The sequence below is a fragment of the Varroa destructor genome, unplaced genomic scaffold, assembly GCF_002443255.2.
Source record: "Varroa destructor unplaced genomic scaffold, Vdes_3.0 BEIS01000007.1, whole genome shotgun sequence".
NCBI lineage: Eukaryota > Metazoa > Arthropoda > Arachnida > Mesostigmata > Varroidae > Varroa > Varroa destructor.
Window position 1 is genome coordinate 10,790,559 of NW_019211460.1, and position 16,254 is coordinate 10,806,812.

General features: G+C 40.9%; 1 protein-coding gene across 2 annotated transcripts; it reads left to right on the forward strand.

The window, feature by feature from the left end:
• Positions 1-4,959: 4,959 nt before the first annotated feature.
• Positions 4,960-15,237, forward strand: LOC111254249 (uncharacterized). 2 transcript variants are annotated; one of them, XM_022814892.2, is made up of 5 exons: positions 4,960-7,051; positions 9,262-9,367; positions 9,788-9,972; positions 10,520-10,663; positions 15,101-15,237. In XM_022814892.2, the coding sequence occupies exons 1-4, from the start codon at positions 6,320-6,322 to the stop codon at positions 10,535-10,537; spliced, it is 1,041 nt and encodes a 346-aa protein (XP_022670627.1). In that variant the 5' UTR covers positions 4,960-6,319; the 3' UTR covers positions 10,538-10,663; positions 15,101-15,237. The 2 variants fall into 2 exon arrangements, with proteins under 2 accessions (XP_022670627.1, XP_086831020.1); XM_086974894.1 differs by lacking the exons at positions 10,520-10,663; positions 15,101-15,237 and having other exon boundaries at positions 9,788-10,117.
• The last annotated feature ends 1,017 nt before the right edge of the window (positions 15,238-16,254 follow it).

A 16,254-nucleotide genomic window follows, 5' to 3' on the forward strand; every position in this document is an offset into this window, starting at 1 on the left:
GACGAAGACTACAGCCGCGGACAAGCTTTTGGGCACTGCTAAGGAAGTGTAGCTTCCGAAAGACGCTATTCCCTCTTTTATTTGCCTAGTTGCCCGCGAATTATTTCCCATTTCGGCTTATCCCCCCTTCACCCCCTTACGCCTACTGCACCAGATACGATAAGTGCTTGCTCCCGGGTAATACTTAAGCTTGCTACACTTTTGTTGTCGGGATGGGTTCAAAAAAGTTGTGGCGTGGAAAAAGACTGTCGACGGCTCCAGCTGCTACTATTGCTACTATGGCCAACCATTTGTCTCACCGTGTTACCGAAATGAGGGTCACCCACCACTAGCACCGCCGCCTTAACCAGCACAGTCGCTTGGTACCAACCTTCTGCAAAATCAGCGTGACGTACGAAACGAACGAACACATGGGCCAGAGCAGACGACAAGCGAACGAGGAAAGGATACCGAAAGAGAAATGACCGCCATTGAATGCGACGGGACTGGTGCACAGTGAACGGCGAGAAAAAGAAGTGTAACGCAGGGAAAGTATCGTGCGCAGAGGGCCGGTGAAAGATTAGAGAAGAGTATGATAGTTTTGGAGAGATTGAGCGAAGTAGAGAAAGGCAGTTTGAGATGAAAAAGAAAAGCGGCTGGTGGGTGATAGCGATGTAGGACGACGGAAAAATGCGAGGCGCTGGCATCTACTAATACGCAGCTCGACGCAAGTCAAGACGACCCCAGGGATGCTGGGGTACTTGAAACGTAGCATTCATTGCTGACACCAGTAGGTTCATTGCCTCTTGGTTTTCTGCAGCACTACTTGAACATTCTTCCAACTAAAAGCCACCCGTCCTTGCTTTTATGTTTCAGTCCTGTTAACGTCCGTCTCTGCTAAGCCCTTTAGATGGATTAGTCTAAAACACAAGTAATAGCACTAGGAATTCTGTTAGTAAAGAACAGCAAAAGAGGAGAAAGCGGCAGCAGCAGAGTGGATGCAATAAATAAGGTCAACAAATGCATGCAAGAAAACCTTAGACGTTGTATTAGGCTCGTTGGCGTGTTCGAAATAGCTCGAGATACAGATTAATATGTAGATTGGAATTGGACTCTTAAAGTTCCATGGCGACATGCATCGGTAATGGCTTATCGTGCTCAAATAGAGAGCGGTTAGTCGTTTTCAGCGCCATTTTAGGTTTTTGAACATACGCGTTTTTGAAACCTAGCATAATCTAGCTCATTACAGGGATTACAAGTGGACAAATTTCACTTTAAAGCATTTTTTTTTTAACAATTATCTTCATAACATGGCACACCTAGAATGAAATCTTCCTAGGTCTCAAAAAACATTACATTGTTAAGTAGTACGGTATTGGCTGGTTTCAAGAGGCTATTGAGAAATTTTGAGGGTTAAGCCCATTATTTTAGGTCGCTGCAAAAAAGGTTTGAAAAAGCGATAATTTCCATATTGTTTACTTCTGTCATTTTTTTGTACGCGTATTATTGAAAACATTGGCCCAAAATAGAAAACCCAGTGAATACGGCAGGGTATGCTTGGAAGTGCTCGCTGTTCGTTCGGAAAACTCGAGAACACTGGTTTTTCGATGTGGACGACGTCCTGGATCTGTGCCGCCAACATTGACAGTTCTCGTGAGCTGCCATTACAAAGACTAAGGCTAGCTTGTGCTCTGACAGTGCGTAGGAATGCCGATAGTACTCAATGTCCCGCTGAAAGGAATTTTTTTTTTGTACCAGAACCTCCCAAAAGTCTTTAGTACGTTTTCTGGGCCTTGCTAAAGTTGTTACCATAGTAGAAGATAGACTCGGGACAAGAACTGTGGTTCTAACTGCATTAGTTGCATCCTTGCAGCTTTTACAGAGCTTTTAATAAATAAAAAATAAAATCCGAACCAAGTGAAAAATAAAAGATCTTTAATTCGATCATATAAAATATGATTTGGAAAAAAAATAGGCTTTTTATGCGTCTGTGGCACTTTGCCGAGAGGTTAGATCTGTAAACAGTTGGGTAGGAATGTCGAATTTCGCTTTACAATATAAAAGTTTTGGATAAGAAAATTGCTGAAAGAATTGCAGTCATCCCCAAAATATTTCTCTGTTGGCCATTGTCAATCCGGCCCTGACCTTCCAGCCAGCCCTTGCTCGATGCGAGCCTCTGGGAGATTCTGTTCGATGCAGGAGGAAACCCCACACTGCGTACCTATTCGATATGGGAGGCGCTGTCGTTCCGAATGAAATAGTAGCGATGATCCTTAACAATGTTGTGTTACAGGCTGTACTAGTCAATCGACCGAGACATAATCAGTTCATCGGGGGGATTCCTATAAAAAATGAAAGTACCATTTTTTTCGACATTTGACATGAAGCTTGAAAAATACGGATTCCTCATTTCTTCATTAAGGGTCCAGGGGGTGTAAAAGGGAATGTGATATAGTAGAGCTTACTCTCGTAATAAACTTGAAAAAAGAGCGGAGAAATCACTGGCTAACAAATGGCATACGTATGACAAGGCAGCTTTACTACTCCGATAGATTTGATTCGATTCAGAAGGTCAAAATTCAAAATGCTAAGCACCGAGTTGTTTATTTACCAATAATAAACTAAGCTGAGACTAAATCGACAAATAGGAACGGATGTTTTTCTTGTAAAACGTAAAGTGACAAATACCAAATAATAAACACATTTTCCTGCTTCTATAAACATGATTAGTTGATGGTAAACGGTCTCTTTTGAATATCTCGATCTTTGGGTGCATCCGACTTCGCTCACCTGCCTTTTATTCTATCGCTGTGGGTCAATGGCTCCTAGATCTAGGACAATAGTCGAATAAGGTGGGCTGTGAAAAGGGCATCACCATTTGAAGCGCTTCCCACGAACGCCGAGACAACGATGAACAATTACGCTAGCGCTATTAGCTAGCGTACAACGGCAAGAGCGACAGTTCAACACAGTATGATAATAGAAATAATAATGATGATGATGGTATCGTTCGTTTCTGTTGGTATTCATTATGCTTAATAACAAAAAGTAGATTGTAGGAATTGTAGCGGAGCAGAAAAGGTGGATTTCATTAGGGACGTCTAAGTGCTTTCGCCGCCCTGTTGTTACGACCGGAAGTTAACTGGACGCAAACAACGGACAGATGTATCAACTGTTTGTCGCATTGTTCCTCTCTTCACAAGACACAATAAAGAGGAAAAACAGAAGAATACGAAAAAACACGTACAGGTATACACACACGCATACACAGATGGGAACATTGACTGTGTGTATCGTTCGTTCAGGGGGACACTGAAGGCTGCAAGAAAAAGTAGACCTCCGAGGGCATATACGATTGAGATCGTAGCATGCCGTTTGTGAGCGTCAGAAATCGGTGATCTTGAAATGTTCTGCGCACACAGTGATCGTGGCGAAATATTTTCAGCTGTAAGTCTTTGGTTAATTTCGTGTCGAAAATCGCAACTGTTAACGATTGGCTTTAATTTAATTAGCAGCCGCGAGTGGTTCTGCAAGCGAACAGACATCGATGGTACCTGCCAGGGGTAATGTACTGATGAAGATGCTTTGAAAACTTACGTATTTACGCGTTATACGGCCGTTCGATTGCGGGGAAGGATTTCGGGAGTTGATGCTTCGTCTTCGGTATATAGCGAACCAGCGTATGTTACAGATAGAGAGATATAGAAGAGAAAGGGGAGCACCCACAGATAAGCCGGGAGTAAAACGCACAGTATGCTAATGATAAGAAATTTTAGCAAATTAAATTTGGTGATCGGCGTACTTTATACTATCACACTGCACAAAACCCAAGCTATCCTAGAGAGATTGTGTGCAGCTTGAATGATATCAACTTCTATGACATCTTATTAATACGAAAATTGCAACAGAATCCACACTAAATGTATATTTGTTATTTCTACTATAGATATTTAAAATTATTACCGTTTTAATCAATATGCTGCTGATAACGGTGAACTGTTGACCTTCGACGTTCAGCAATTGTTTTATTTGTCATTCTGATATAGCCTGGCTCAATCGCAGCTTTCAACTCTGCTAGTATCACCACTTTTCTGACTTAGATGTTGTCCTTAAGGTATACTAATAAGATAAAATCTGTTGGCCTCAAGCCTAGGAGGACGGAAAGGATATTCCATAAGCCTACCTCGTTCAATCCATTTATTTTTCATTGAGCTACTAGGTTTTTGTGTGGCGATAATAATGTCCTATCCTATTAAAAATAAGACTTGCATTATTCATCAGAGCCCTTCCAAACGTGTGGTAAAACAGAATCTGACAGCGGTAAGTCAAGCAGCAATTGTCAAGGAGAACTGGTTTTCTCATCTCGCAAATCGTCGCACTTTGACTCGTGACCGCGCTTACATAGTTTTGCCAGCTTAACATGTAGATTTGCAGTTATCCATCAGGTGTAGCTATGCCGATCAACCGTGCCATTTAGCTTTTCTGTTCCGAGCAATCTTCCTCGAAAACTGTATTATCATCATGTTCAAATGTTCTTAAGGATGATTCTTCGTAAAATTGCTTCTTTCGGTCCGGCTGACCTTCACTAATAGCATGTGCACTTGGGACAACGCCCCATTGACACCATCTTAAAATGCGATGGACATACGACATGCTGGTAACAAACTCACGACCTTATTGCTTCGCTTTGACTGTTCAGTGAACCTTGTTGACTTGTGGAACCCGTCGCTATTCTTGCGTCTCTTCTAGAACGTCGTTTGTAAACATCCTGAACAATTCTGTGCGTTTCAAGTTTCCTACTTATAATAACTACATACAACTTGAAACTGGTTCTTAGATAAATACTTTAGTTGAATATAAAATGACTGTAGTTGGACGGTATCTTTCGAGGTACTTCTATCTATAAGCTCATGTAGATTACGTCCTTTGTGCCTGCAGTACGACAGGCATCGCCAGGTGCGCCTTGCATTGCTGGGCAACTCCTAGCCGAGTTTCAAGCTCAAGATCTGTTAGCTCTTGGGGACTGACTTCTTCAATGTATAAATTAAACCTACGTTTCCAGTTGTACGTCCGATATCGCCTTTAGGCATTCCGTCCAGCGGCTAGCTCCCAGCACAAAATGACGCGTGTCTAGAATACAATGTGTCCCTAAGATTGCCAGGCGAATAAGTTACACACTAAGCTATCACAACGACGCGTATGTATGGGGCCTGCCCTTAAGCAACAGAAGCCATCTGTAATGTTATGATTATTCATCTCGACTCAAAAATATGGTTAGTTTGTATATTTTATAAGACGTCGTTTACGCGTTAACAATAGGCCACCTGCCTTTAGGGCATAGTCGAGTCTCCATAATGATTTCATCACGTCCAGTACCGCCTAGTTTTGGAATAAACTAAAGCAAAGTTAATTTTCCATTCATTTCACGTTCAAATTTCTTCAAACTATATCATGATCACTAATCTGTAGTACACATACAAGTCGCCAGGCTTAACGAACAATATGCCAAATCATACGAAATAAGCAAACTGGGCATCGTGTCAGTTACCAGATGCCTTCACATGCTTATCTAACCTCACACGTAATACAAATACTGGCCTGATAAGTACGTGAGGTTCGATGGCGTTGAAGAGTATTCTATTTAATTCCTGCACCTCGTATGCAGTCGTATATATTGTCGAAACAATCGAATTGTCCTCGGTACAATTCTTTACCAAGCTTAAAGCTCACTAAAGGACAACAAAGATTCAGTTGTGGCATTTCTTGTTTTTTTTTTCGTATCGAAACACCGCTGCTTGGTCCGCTTAACCGTTGCGCCGAACTACTTCGCCTCCTGCGGACCAGGGCATGTAGGGTCGGAGAAACTCAGCAAGATAGAAGTGGAGGGAAAACGCCAACAACATCCTCGCTTAAGGTGCTCCGAACGAATCGGGTCAATGTCTGAGATTCTTTTGTAATTGAGCTTAATACCCATAATTGCTTGAAGTTATCTGACAAATCTTGGAAACCGTACAAGGCGCTTCTTATTCGTTGGCCAGGGAACTCAATTCGAAGCGACTTCCCGACCGAAGTACGCGATGGGCGGATGCCTCCTCTAGCGCGCTAGACTTCCGAGAACGACACACTACAATGGCAATCATTAATGTATTTTTCTTTGATAAAATTTAAGATTATACTAGCGTCATAGCTGGGAGTTGGAAGCGTACTGCAAAATTCATTACCGACGGTGTTTGTGTCACTTTTTTGCAGCAACTCTTAATTGAAATTCGACTGAACTTTATAGCGGTATTAAACGGAGGTTACAACGAAGCTTTCAGAAAGCGTCGAGGGGCATTGTATAATGGGGAGAATTGCGAATCGTTTTATTGGTGACCGCTCTAAGGAAGACCGTGTTAAGAGAGTGTTCCTTGTGAATAGTAGTTCCGACAGTTACAATATCGGTCGATCCGAAGCGCTCGAAAGAAAAGACCGCATTACTACTTCTCGTTTCAACGGCGGTGGCGTCAAAAAAAAAGCTAACCAGAAACTAAAACGCTTCCGAAATTATTTCGCTTCATTTAAAAATGGTCGCTTCAACAAAAGTGAAATCTCCAACCGTTTTCAGCAAAAGTTCGCTGATAGCTATAACAATCAATACTATCACTGGAAGAAACCCGCTCATAGTCAAAAGGACAAAGAAAAATCAAGGCTATTTTGGCGTTATCGGTCATTTTCAAAATCGCGTGAAGAGTCCGGCACCACACACAGTAGTATTAGGCCACCCTCAGGTTCCAGTTCGACGTCACGTGAAAGAACTTGTTCTGAGCCAAGCACAAAATCCCTTTCCAGATCACAGAGAAGATCCCGTCCGAAATCTTGCCAAAAATTACGTTGGCACCCACGACCGAAGTTCCAGGCACGAGCATCTCCAGTGAAAAAAGATCGACTTCGACCTACCAACATCGACAGATATAGAGAACCGCTCAAGGCTGGTGCGAAATCAAAGTTCCTTGGATCGTTACCTTTCTATGGAATAATCATCCAGATCGCACTTACAATCATCAAATTATTTGTCATCGGATTTTCTCTTGAAGTATGTACATTGCTTTACAACCAATGTTTTATGACCGAATATATTCTAGTTAACTTAGTGCCTTAGTTAACTTGATATACATGCAGTTTTACTTAAATCAGGATTTACGTTGCTACACTGCGTCGAATATCTCTGACCAATTGATATGAAAGGGTAAAGAACAACTGTTGGGCGTTCGACGAGCCGGTTGGCTGATGATTATTTCTCAGTCAAACTTCTTCGGAAAATAGAACGCACCAGCGCTAAAGGATGGTCGCATGCAAAATACGACTATACTCAGATGCCCGCTGGGCTTCCAATAACGAGAACGCAATATTCCCTAGAGCGAACTTAAACGTTAGAAGTATATTATTAGCAAGGAATTTGCCTATTTTGGTGCTCTGTATTTTAACATGTTGATACTATATACCAGTCGCGTATTTCAACAGTTTTAAATCGCACCGTATTTATTAGCTGGCCTACTCCCACTCGTACTCCTGTGCCGTTATTGCACGCAGCTTTGTCCGCGTAATGGTATCGTGGCAGCATTTCTGTTTACTAAACTTGGGAATATATGAATTGGGAGATTTTGACTGCCCCAACGACAGCTGCCCAGGAAATGATCAGGGCAGAAGTGATTTGGCAATACCGATTTTCCTCAAAGCATGCCACGTCGATATATACGAGACAGGTGAAACGATTCGAAATTCTTTTGCCTTCTTGAAATCTGCTTGATTCAAAATTATTGCTGATTTTAAGGATAAGCACCTTGCACAAGAATTTCTGTGGCTGCAGGCAAACTTACGAGTCCAGGTTATTTTGCACTGGCCATGTGTGACCGCTTCTCCATAAACGATGGCACCTAAACTAAATGTTCGCGGTCAGAAGAAGAGGTACATTCGGGATTATTTCGAAAATCACGCCCTCGGATATTTTCGAATTAACGAGTCAGAGTACATTATACTAAATCAGAGGCACATTATACTAAGATTAAGATAATCGTAATAGTGAGATCGTTCTTAGAAGTTAAGCCTGGATGTAGGTGGATGAACAGATCCGCAGTCGGGCCGGGCAACGTTGCGCGCAAGCATAACGTGACGTTATGACGTAACATGACATTGGAGCTTTCGATGCATTCTAGGTCGTTTTCTGGTAAAGGTTTACTTAGTTTTTGATCTTGTGTGTTTATGTAACTTTGACTTTTTAAGCGTCCTTTTTATATGATGTGATATTTTAGACGTATTGTTATGTTAAAGGATATTCCACCTCTCAGTCCGTTATGTAGTTCCGGTCGGTCGGGGAAGTCCTTACATAGTGCTTAACATATGCAGCGTTGTCCTTGAACGTCTGTTTACGACGAGGTTTGCCAGTGTTACGAATGCTCGGGTATCGTAATGAGGGCTGTGCATATTCGTGACGGCCATATATGTATGATGTAATGTTGAAAAAATGTATTTAGCTAGTGTGCATTCATTTGTTTCTACTTTTTTTTTACTTCCTATTAGTGTCGAATGCAGACCATTAGATATAGGATTGTATAATTTGGGCCTGTTTGCCCGCATGTATGTATGATATACATAGGAAGGAACATGATATGTTCCTTTGCGTGTAGTCATTTTACCTATTCCAACAGATGCATTTTTCCGCATTGAAATAAAATAGTAGCTAGGTGAATTGGGTTCAAAATCGCTATAGAACCTACATACACTTTCAGTACCTGAACATCCAACTAAGCCTATAGAGTTATCTATCGAAAAAAGTTAGCTCGTGTTAGTGTTGTCTTTTAATAGTGATGTAACCAAGTGCACGCTCATTGATAAATATTCATAACCCATCATGTCTCTAATTTGTGCAAATAGCGTTGAAAGGATGTGCTGATGATTATAACGGAAATAGCATCTAAAGGTTTACAAGCTTCTTAGCATTAGAGCTATAGAAATGGACAGGGCAGTATGTAACGGCTAGCCCGCTAACCGCTTTCGTCGTTCTGTAGCCATGTAACGAAAAGCTGAGCAGACGAATTCGATTCAACAGCGAGCGTAAATAAGCTGAAGTCCATATTATCTCAAGGGTCATTTTGAAGACTTAACTCGTCATTTTTTCAAAAGGAAATAGTAACACGAGGCGAGTGATACTCCTGTCGTGTCCTTTACACGTAATAGCTCAAATTTAATTAGTAAAGAGAAAGCAACTACCGCTGATATTCTTTTGTGTTGGTGTTCGTAAGGCAGGAATACCTGGATAATAATGCCATGCGCATTCTGCTACACTTTACGCTCTTCTTTTGTGTAAACTATATTGCGCTATTCTTCGTACAGGTATCAGAACAGGAAACAGGTTAGTGTCGTTCATAAAGATTAACTGTAAACAATTATTTAAAAAAATCCTACCGTTTACATTAACTCGTATGACTTCGGCTGGTGAATCGATTTAGACGTAGAGCAAATCGAACTGTAGGACTGTGAACCACTTGACAATGTTTACCGTTTTTAAAAACCGTTATATTACCCACTTGCCAGGATTCGTCGTCTGCTGTGTTTACTTAACGAACTTTGCCTTGATCCGATCAGATATTCGACGTGCATTGAGTACTTCATTAGCGCCGTCTAACGACTAAAAAGGACTTCGCTTATATTTTTACATGTCGTACACTTATCCGATCTATTTTCGTGTGACTTCGAAAAAAAAAAAGATCTACTCAACAACTGAGCTTCCCTGCAAAATATAACTAACCCAGCTCATGTTGTTCTGCTTCAGAAGGGCAGATACCTTTCTATTGGCAGTTCCTGATTTATATGGAAGCGGTCGTTGTGTTCGGCTTAGCCAGCATTTGTACTATGTCAGTCGGTAACCATTACAAAGCGTACATGACCCTGGGAGTGTTTTGCGTACTGCACCTCGTATGCGCATTATTGAACATCTGTGTCATATACGCAAGGAAGGTTTGTTGCAAACTCGGAATTTTTTTTCCAGTTGTACATAAGGATTTTCTGCGAATCGAAAATTACACATAATGTACGTACACAATAATGTGTCGGTTTACAGCGGCTATTATAGACGAAGTGTTAGGTTTTCAGCGCAGAGATCCTTCTTCTAGACCGTACTTCGTAAGCCCGTTCTTCATAGAACGACCAGAACAGGTAAGAACGAGGTGGCTAGAATTACTAATGTGTGCACCAAAACCTGGACTCTTGTTGGAGCTTGTTTTTTTTTTTTGGCAACTGTGCTGTTATTTACTGAAGTTAGACGAAACGATTTATGATGAGTAATTCATCAATTAGGAAAGTGTCTGGTAGTCCTCTATGGTAGTGCAGTATCCTTGAATGTTCAATTACTTACATGTGACAGAATGCGATAACATTATCGTGGCGCTGCCAGCGCTATTAGTATCTCTTGGACGAGACCCGCGAGCCCAAAGTTATTAGACAGCGTCATCTTGGCGGAAACATATTTCCTACGTGTGTAATTTGTGATATCGGTGTTTTTCAGCGAAAAACTCGCCAATAAAAAGACGTGAACGTTACCTGGTAGGACTGTTGAGTCTACAATCGACTATGTATAAATTTTCTATTGCTGTATTTGTTGTTTGATTTGCATTGCTGCTTCTATACGATCCCGAGGCTGCATAATTAAGTAAGTACTATCGCGATGAAATAAAGGGTTTGTCAGTGTTTTATAAAAGTATGTAACAGAGAGAGAGAGAGAGAGAAAGCAGGTAGGTTGGCATAATATTAAGACAAGGTAATTAATAACCTAATCTGTTGTCTGTTTAAATATGTATGTATTTTTTAGACATTCTCACGTATTGTACTTCACTTGTTCACGTTATTTGTGTAGATTTTTAAGTATTTTTCGTGTGGATTCACAGAAGTCACAATAAAAACCCAACTCCAATATGTATAGGTGTTGACAAGGATAAGTGAATGTTCCCGCGTAAAAAGCAATATCGATTTACTTTTACCTAGCAGACACTCATTGTCGTTTATCCTTCTAGCTTGTCTTCAGATTGTTAAATAGATATGCGTGGTTAGTATCTTTCAGTATTAGCAAGATTAGTGAACATACACATATAAACAAAGATCGTTATCCGTCATAGGTAGTCATCAGTTGTTTGAAGTATTATAGATCAATAAAACAGCCAATTAAAACCTTCATATTAACATTGGTTCTAATTTAGATTAGAAACCTGAAGACAACTATATGAGCTTCCATTTTCTATATTTCTGGTTGGGGAATAACTTTGCCCTTTAACAAAACACTGTTTTTTTGGCTTCCACTAGAAGCCTGGATCCTTCTTGGACGGACGGGTAAATATATCGTTGCTAGCAGTAGTATCATAAGGGGAAACAACAACATGCTGTGAAGATCTCACGCTTCACACCCATGAAGCTCTTTCAAAGGAACCCCCGGGATGTAAACTAGTCATACCTATCCCACTGTGTATTCCGCGCCCCCTGTTTCTTTAGTCACCGTATCGCTCACTCATCTACTGGCAAGATCACTTCGCAGCCTTACATCGCAAGGCATTTCCTTCACTCGCGGCCCTTTGCGGTGCGGAAAAAAAAAACATATTATCTTGTTCAATGTTTGAAAGTTGCCTTCGTTTAACCCATGCTAGTTGCCCGTCCGTTCTTGTCGCTTTGTGGGGCGAAGACACTGCTTTTTGCTTTACTTAGAGCCAAACGGAACCCCTCTGCGAAGGCAGGCGGGCAAGTAGTAATGTGCTTTCCCATACTCGATGAGCTTATGTCCAAATACCGCTTTCCGGACGTAAGTCAGACTCGGGTAAATAGACTTAAACGTGAAGGCGGTACATAGTGAAGTGTTTTGCATCAAGACTTTCGATTTTCGGCGTAGAAAGTCGCTACCCGCACAAACTCATGGAATGACTAAGTAACGTAGAAAGACGTGGAAGTTCGACATCCAGTGTTTTCAACTCCAAAGTTGGGCTTGATATAGCTCTATCATGTCGATCCTGCTGTTATCCGAGGCAAGAGCTGCGTTTACTACCAATCAATAAACGTGATCTAGATAGTTAAGACCACCCTTCAGAATTGGAAGACAAAGAAAGTGTAACTACTACACCATTCAGTCGAATACCTGTATTGTGCGAACATGCTAAATACCATCCTAAACGTATCGTGTGTAACACAGATCGGCACCGAGTTTGCACAGCGATAAACAAGGCCGCAAACTCTACCGAGCGAGCAGACGAAAAATATACACATCACATCAGGCCCTCAGTAATGTTTTTGCGGAAATCCTATTTACTTTCACAATATTCTAACAAGCATCGGCATGAACGGACGAGAAGAACTACAACGGCAATTTGGCAGCCAATAAGCTTATTACTCATAATACTGTCAGTAAAAAAACATAGCTGTTTTTGACCTCTACATAATTTTGCTTGTATCGATATTACATGAAAATTTAACTGTTCCAGTTTAATTAAGGTGTTCGATAATCAAACTTTTTAATGATCAAACAACACTCAGCAACACAGTCTCAGACAGCTTGACGACATATTTTACAGGGCCAACCTGTTTTCGCCGTTAGTATCCTAGCAACCGGGTAAGGCAACCGCTAAATGTAAATTTCTAAAAAGTATGTAAAAAAAGTAACTAAAAAGTAAATAACTCGTAAAAAGAATCTAACGGCTACCTGTTGCCTCAGATTCAAAGGTCTGGTTCTGCATTTCAATCATTGCTGGTAGGCAAAACGACTACCGGATCTGGGGTCTAAATTGCAGAGGATTAGGTAATACCTGTTTTCGTTACGGAAACGAAGGTATTAACTCACTGTGTTCGATACAGCCATGCTGGTAATTTCATAAACATCTTAATTAGGGTTAAGTACTCGAAAAATTATAGGAAATGTTAGTCATAAAGTCCAGTCTTCGATGTTAAACCCCATTGGTTCTGCGAAACTTCTTTTTTTTTTTTATTTGTCCGGGAAAATTATAATCTATAATAACAATGCCTCTGTTTGAACGACTCCAGCCTTGCAGCGCCTATCTTGTCTCTCAGAGGAGGTATATATATTTTCCTTAATCACTTAGCCACTTCGTTTGTAGCTTCATATAATCATATAATTTTTATGTGACAAAAGACTCGACTGTTATTTTTCCAAGGTTTTATTAGTGACTTTACAGATCTCTCTGAAAACAGAAGCAATGATTTAAGCAGCAGTAAGACTATTTGAATGCAGGAGCAATGTGAGCTGGAAATATGGTACGAAAATAGATTTGAAGCGTGGCGTCTTCGATGAATCACGTACATTTATGGCCTGTTACGCGTTGCTACGGCGTATGTGGATCCACAAAGGATGCTAGAACTGTACTAATTATATATATATAGGCAATCGAGAACGATTTCGTATTGCGGAAGGTTGGCTGAAGAGCGGGAAGCTCGGCGTGATGATTCGAGCTATAGTAGCTGCCACTTTTGCCGTCTGCCAGTTAGCGTTGTTCATTTTTAGCATCAACCTGCTCTATATCTTTTCTATACATTTACAATATAATATACCAACGTCGATGTAATGGCGCTCGTTCTTTTGCGACACACCGATGTACTTCACTGTGCCAATACGTGGATACTTACGAAACTACTATTATATGGACGGGGTATGCTTGCACCACTATGCCCTTTGTTTTGCTCTCACATTCACCGCGCAGTTGGAAGGTACCAGTGCCAACTAGTATAGCACAACTACGAAATCCGACCAATCAAGTGACAACCCGTTCTGAGTAAATATCTGCATGTATTTTAAACGGACCACCACCAGCCGACGGCCTCAATCGCTGCAGCAGCTCAAAGATTCAACATTTTTTTATGATGGACTCTGTTCCAGAACATATTTGCCTATTCTTGAACTCTAGTGTGGTTGGAATACTTGGAACGTCAACATATGTATTAGCATAATTTTCGGTCGTAAGAATTGGACTGCGAGTCTGAGAGTTGACTAGCACGGTTAAATGAAGCTGATACCACAAAGTGGGAAGTGTGTTCAACGCCTACTTCCCGTTCGGTTTCGCGTGGCCGGACGGACAAGCCTTCCTAGGCGGCCTTACGTCGGTTGTTGATGGGATACAGGTTTAAGCCTACTTAACTGAAAAGGAACTGTAGACGCTCGTCAATGCTACTCTATTGCAATCGGAGTTGAACGAGACCCGACTTAGAAAGACATCTGTTTTAGCCCCCGCAGACCTGGTTTTACTAGTGAGAACAGGTTTTTCACGATAGGATCAGTGTTCACATGGTGACAGAAACACACACGGTATCTCATACGATGACTAGCGGATATATCCTACGGACTATAAAAGCAGCAAAGCAGATAACGACTTTGTTGAGACAAGAACACACGATTTTACTCAGGATTATGCTAATAAAGGTACAAAGTCTCATGTACAGATATGAACTGTACAATCGCAACTGCTTCTAAAGGATAAAGGGAAGTAACAGGAACTTTGTCCTGTTTAGCTTTTCTCAGCAGCTTCTTCTAGACACTTCCCTATCTATCGCCTGTCACCTTTTTTCTTGGAAAAGTAGTAATAAAAAATTAAGTAGCATCGAGCCTTTGCTCACAGGTAGCACTAATGTCTACTGAGAATAATTTTTAGAAATTTAACGTACCTTCAACTTTCAAAAACCATCACACAATATCACTGTGTTCTATTCCAGGCAATTTCCAAATATTTTAATTGCGAAATCAGTAATATTATAAAAGGAGCATCATTGCAAGAATATCTTTTTAGTAACACATTTTATTAAAATGCTACTTAGACGGACGATCACTCGTTTAATCGAAATATGTCGATGGTAACTTTCGAAGCCCTCGAACTACCAAGTTACTCAGACCTATCAGGTTGAACATATGTGTAATACATGAAACCCTCTAGGTTTCTGCTGCCCATATCAAGAGCACTTGACAATTGTCTAAACATTAGAAATTTTTAGCAGCATTTCCTTAGCGCTTCGTAGCATAATCCCTCACCGATATTTTTAAGCTGCTGCAACTTATATACATACTATTAACATCGTTAAGTAAAACGTTGTATGCTTGATTTTGCAGGACAAAGAGGGTCAACATTAACGCCGGAACCGCAAGCGAAGGTTGCGTGCGGGTACTGTGCCCCACCAACTAGCAGTTATCATTGTCATTTTTGAGATGTCTTATGTGTTTTCAATAATTTTCCTGGCTATGCGACCTATGTTAAATATCTACGTATAAACTAAAGTTCACAAGATACCGATCAAAACGCTGTTGTTCATTCATACAGAAAACACATCGTATGTATCGCGTTGCAATGCTAACGCAGCTGTCTGCAATTTAATAACGACACTTTCTAGTGTCGTTTATTTGTCATTGATTTGACGAAAAATTGTGCCAGACAGAGAACTTAGTCTGAACCATGCACTTGTATGGATAGGGTCCAAAACTGAGCTGCTCAAGTCGGGGTAGTTACTTTTGGTAAGAGGTTATTTTTCTATCGGATCTATAAGTCTTTAGAACAATATTGACTCTGTGTAGATACTGTTAGAATCCTAAGAGAGTTCGTTTGGAAAGTAAATCTCTTTGGAAAATGGGGGACCTTCAACCTGACAGGCTGATGTAAGCTCGTCTTTGATGTATGCGTATAAGCTTCGTGCGCGCACGCCCATACACTCCTGTAAGCAATGTTTTCGCTGCCCCTGCTGTTTCCGTAAATGCACCATCTTGTGTTGTAATCGTATAGTACAGATACTTGCAAATCCGATTACGAAACAGTAAATATTTTCCGAGTGTGAAGTTTCACAATAAAAACCATTGAGGAGATATTGCTCCCGATCTGCAATAGGTGTACTCACACCAGCCCAGTATTTAAACACGTAAGTAACAATCAAGAATAGCACCGTGCCTTGTGACGGTTTAGAAATGTTATAGATAGGATGCATAAAATTACCAGCTGACCAACTGTTACTGTAACACCAATTCTGAATAATGAGGATTATTCAGTCAAAGAATAAGCTTAAATTATTCGGCAAATATTTACGTACCCCCGGTGGATACGACGTTGTCCATTACCAGTTATGCAGAGCCAGCCGAAAACAACAGAGGCGTTGGAGGTCCAGAGAACTCGTAACAAGATCCGCGGAAGCGGCTAGGGCCGACGCTAGAAAGTACCCACACGAATTTACTGGCTTACATTTTTCACTTTCACTTTGATATAATTTATAGTACAAGTT

What these genes read in the sequence shown, in the direction of transcription:
- LOC111254249 (XM_086974894.1), top strand. Translation starts at nt 6,320, where the DNA reads ATGGGGAGAATTGCGAATCGTTTTATTGGTGACCGCTCTAAGGAAGAC. An exon ending in TCATCGGATTTTCTCTTGAA is followed by an intron (nt 7,052 to 9,261) that starts GTATGTACATTG and finishes TTCGTAAGGCAG; the next exon opens with GAATACCTGGATAATAATGC. An exon ending in GGTATCAGAACAGGAAACAG is followed by an intron (nt 9,368 to 9,787) that starts GTTAGTGTCGTT and finishes GTTCTGCTTCAG; the next exon opens with AAGGGCAGATACCTTTCTAT.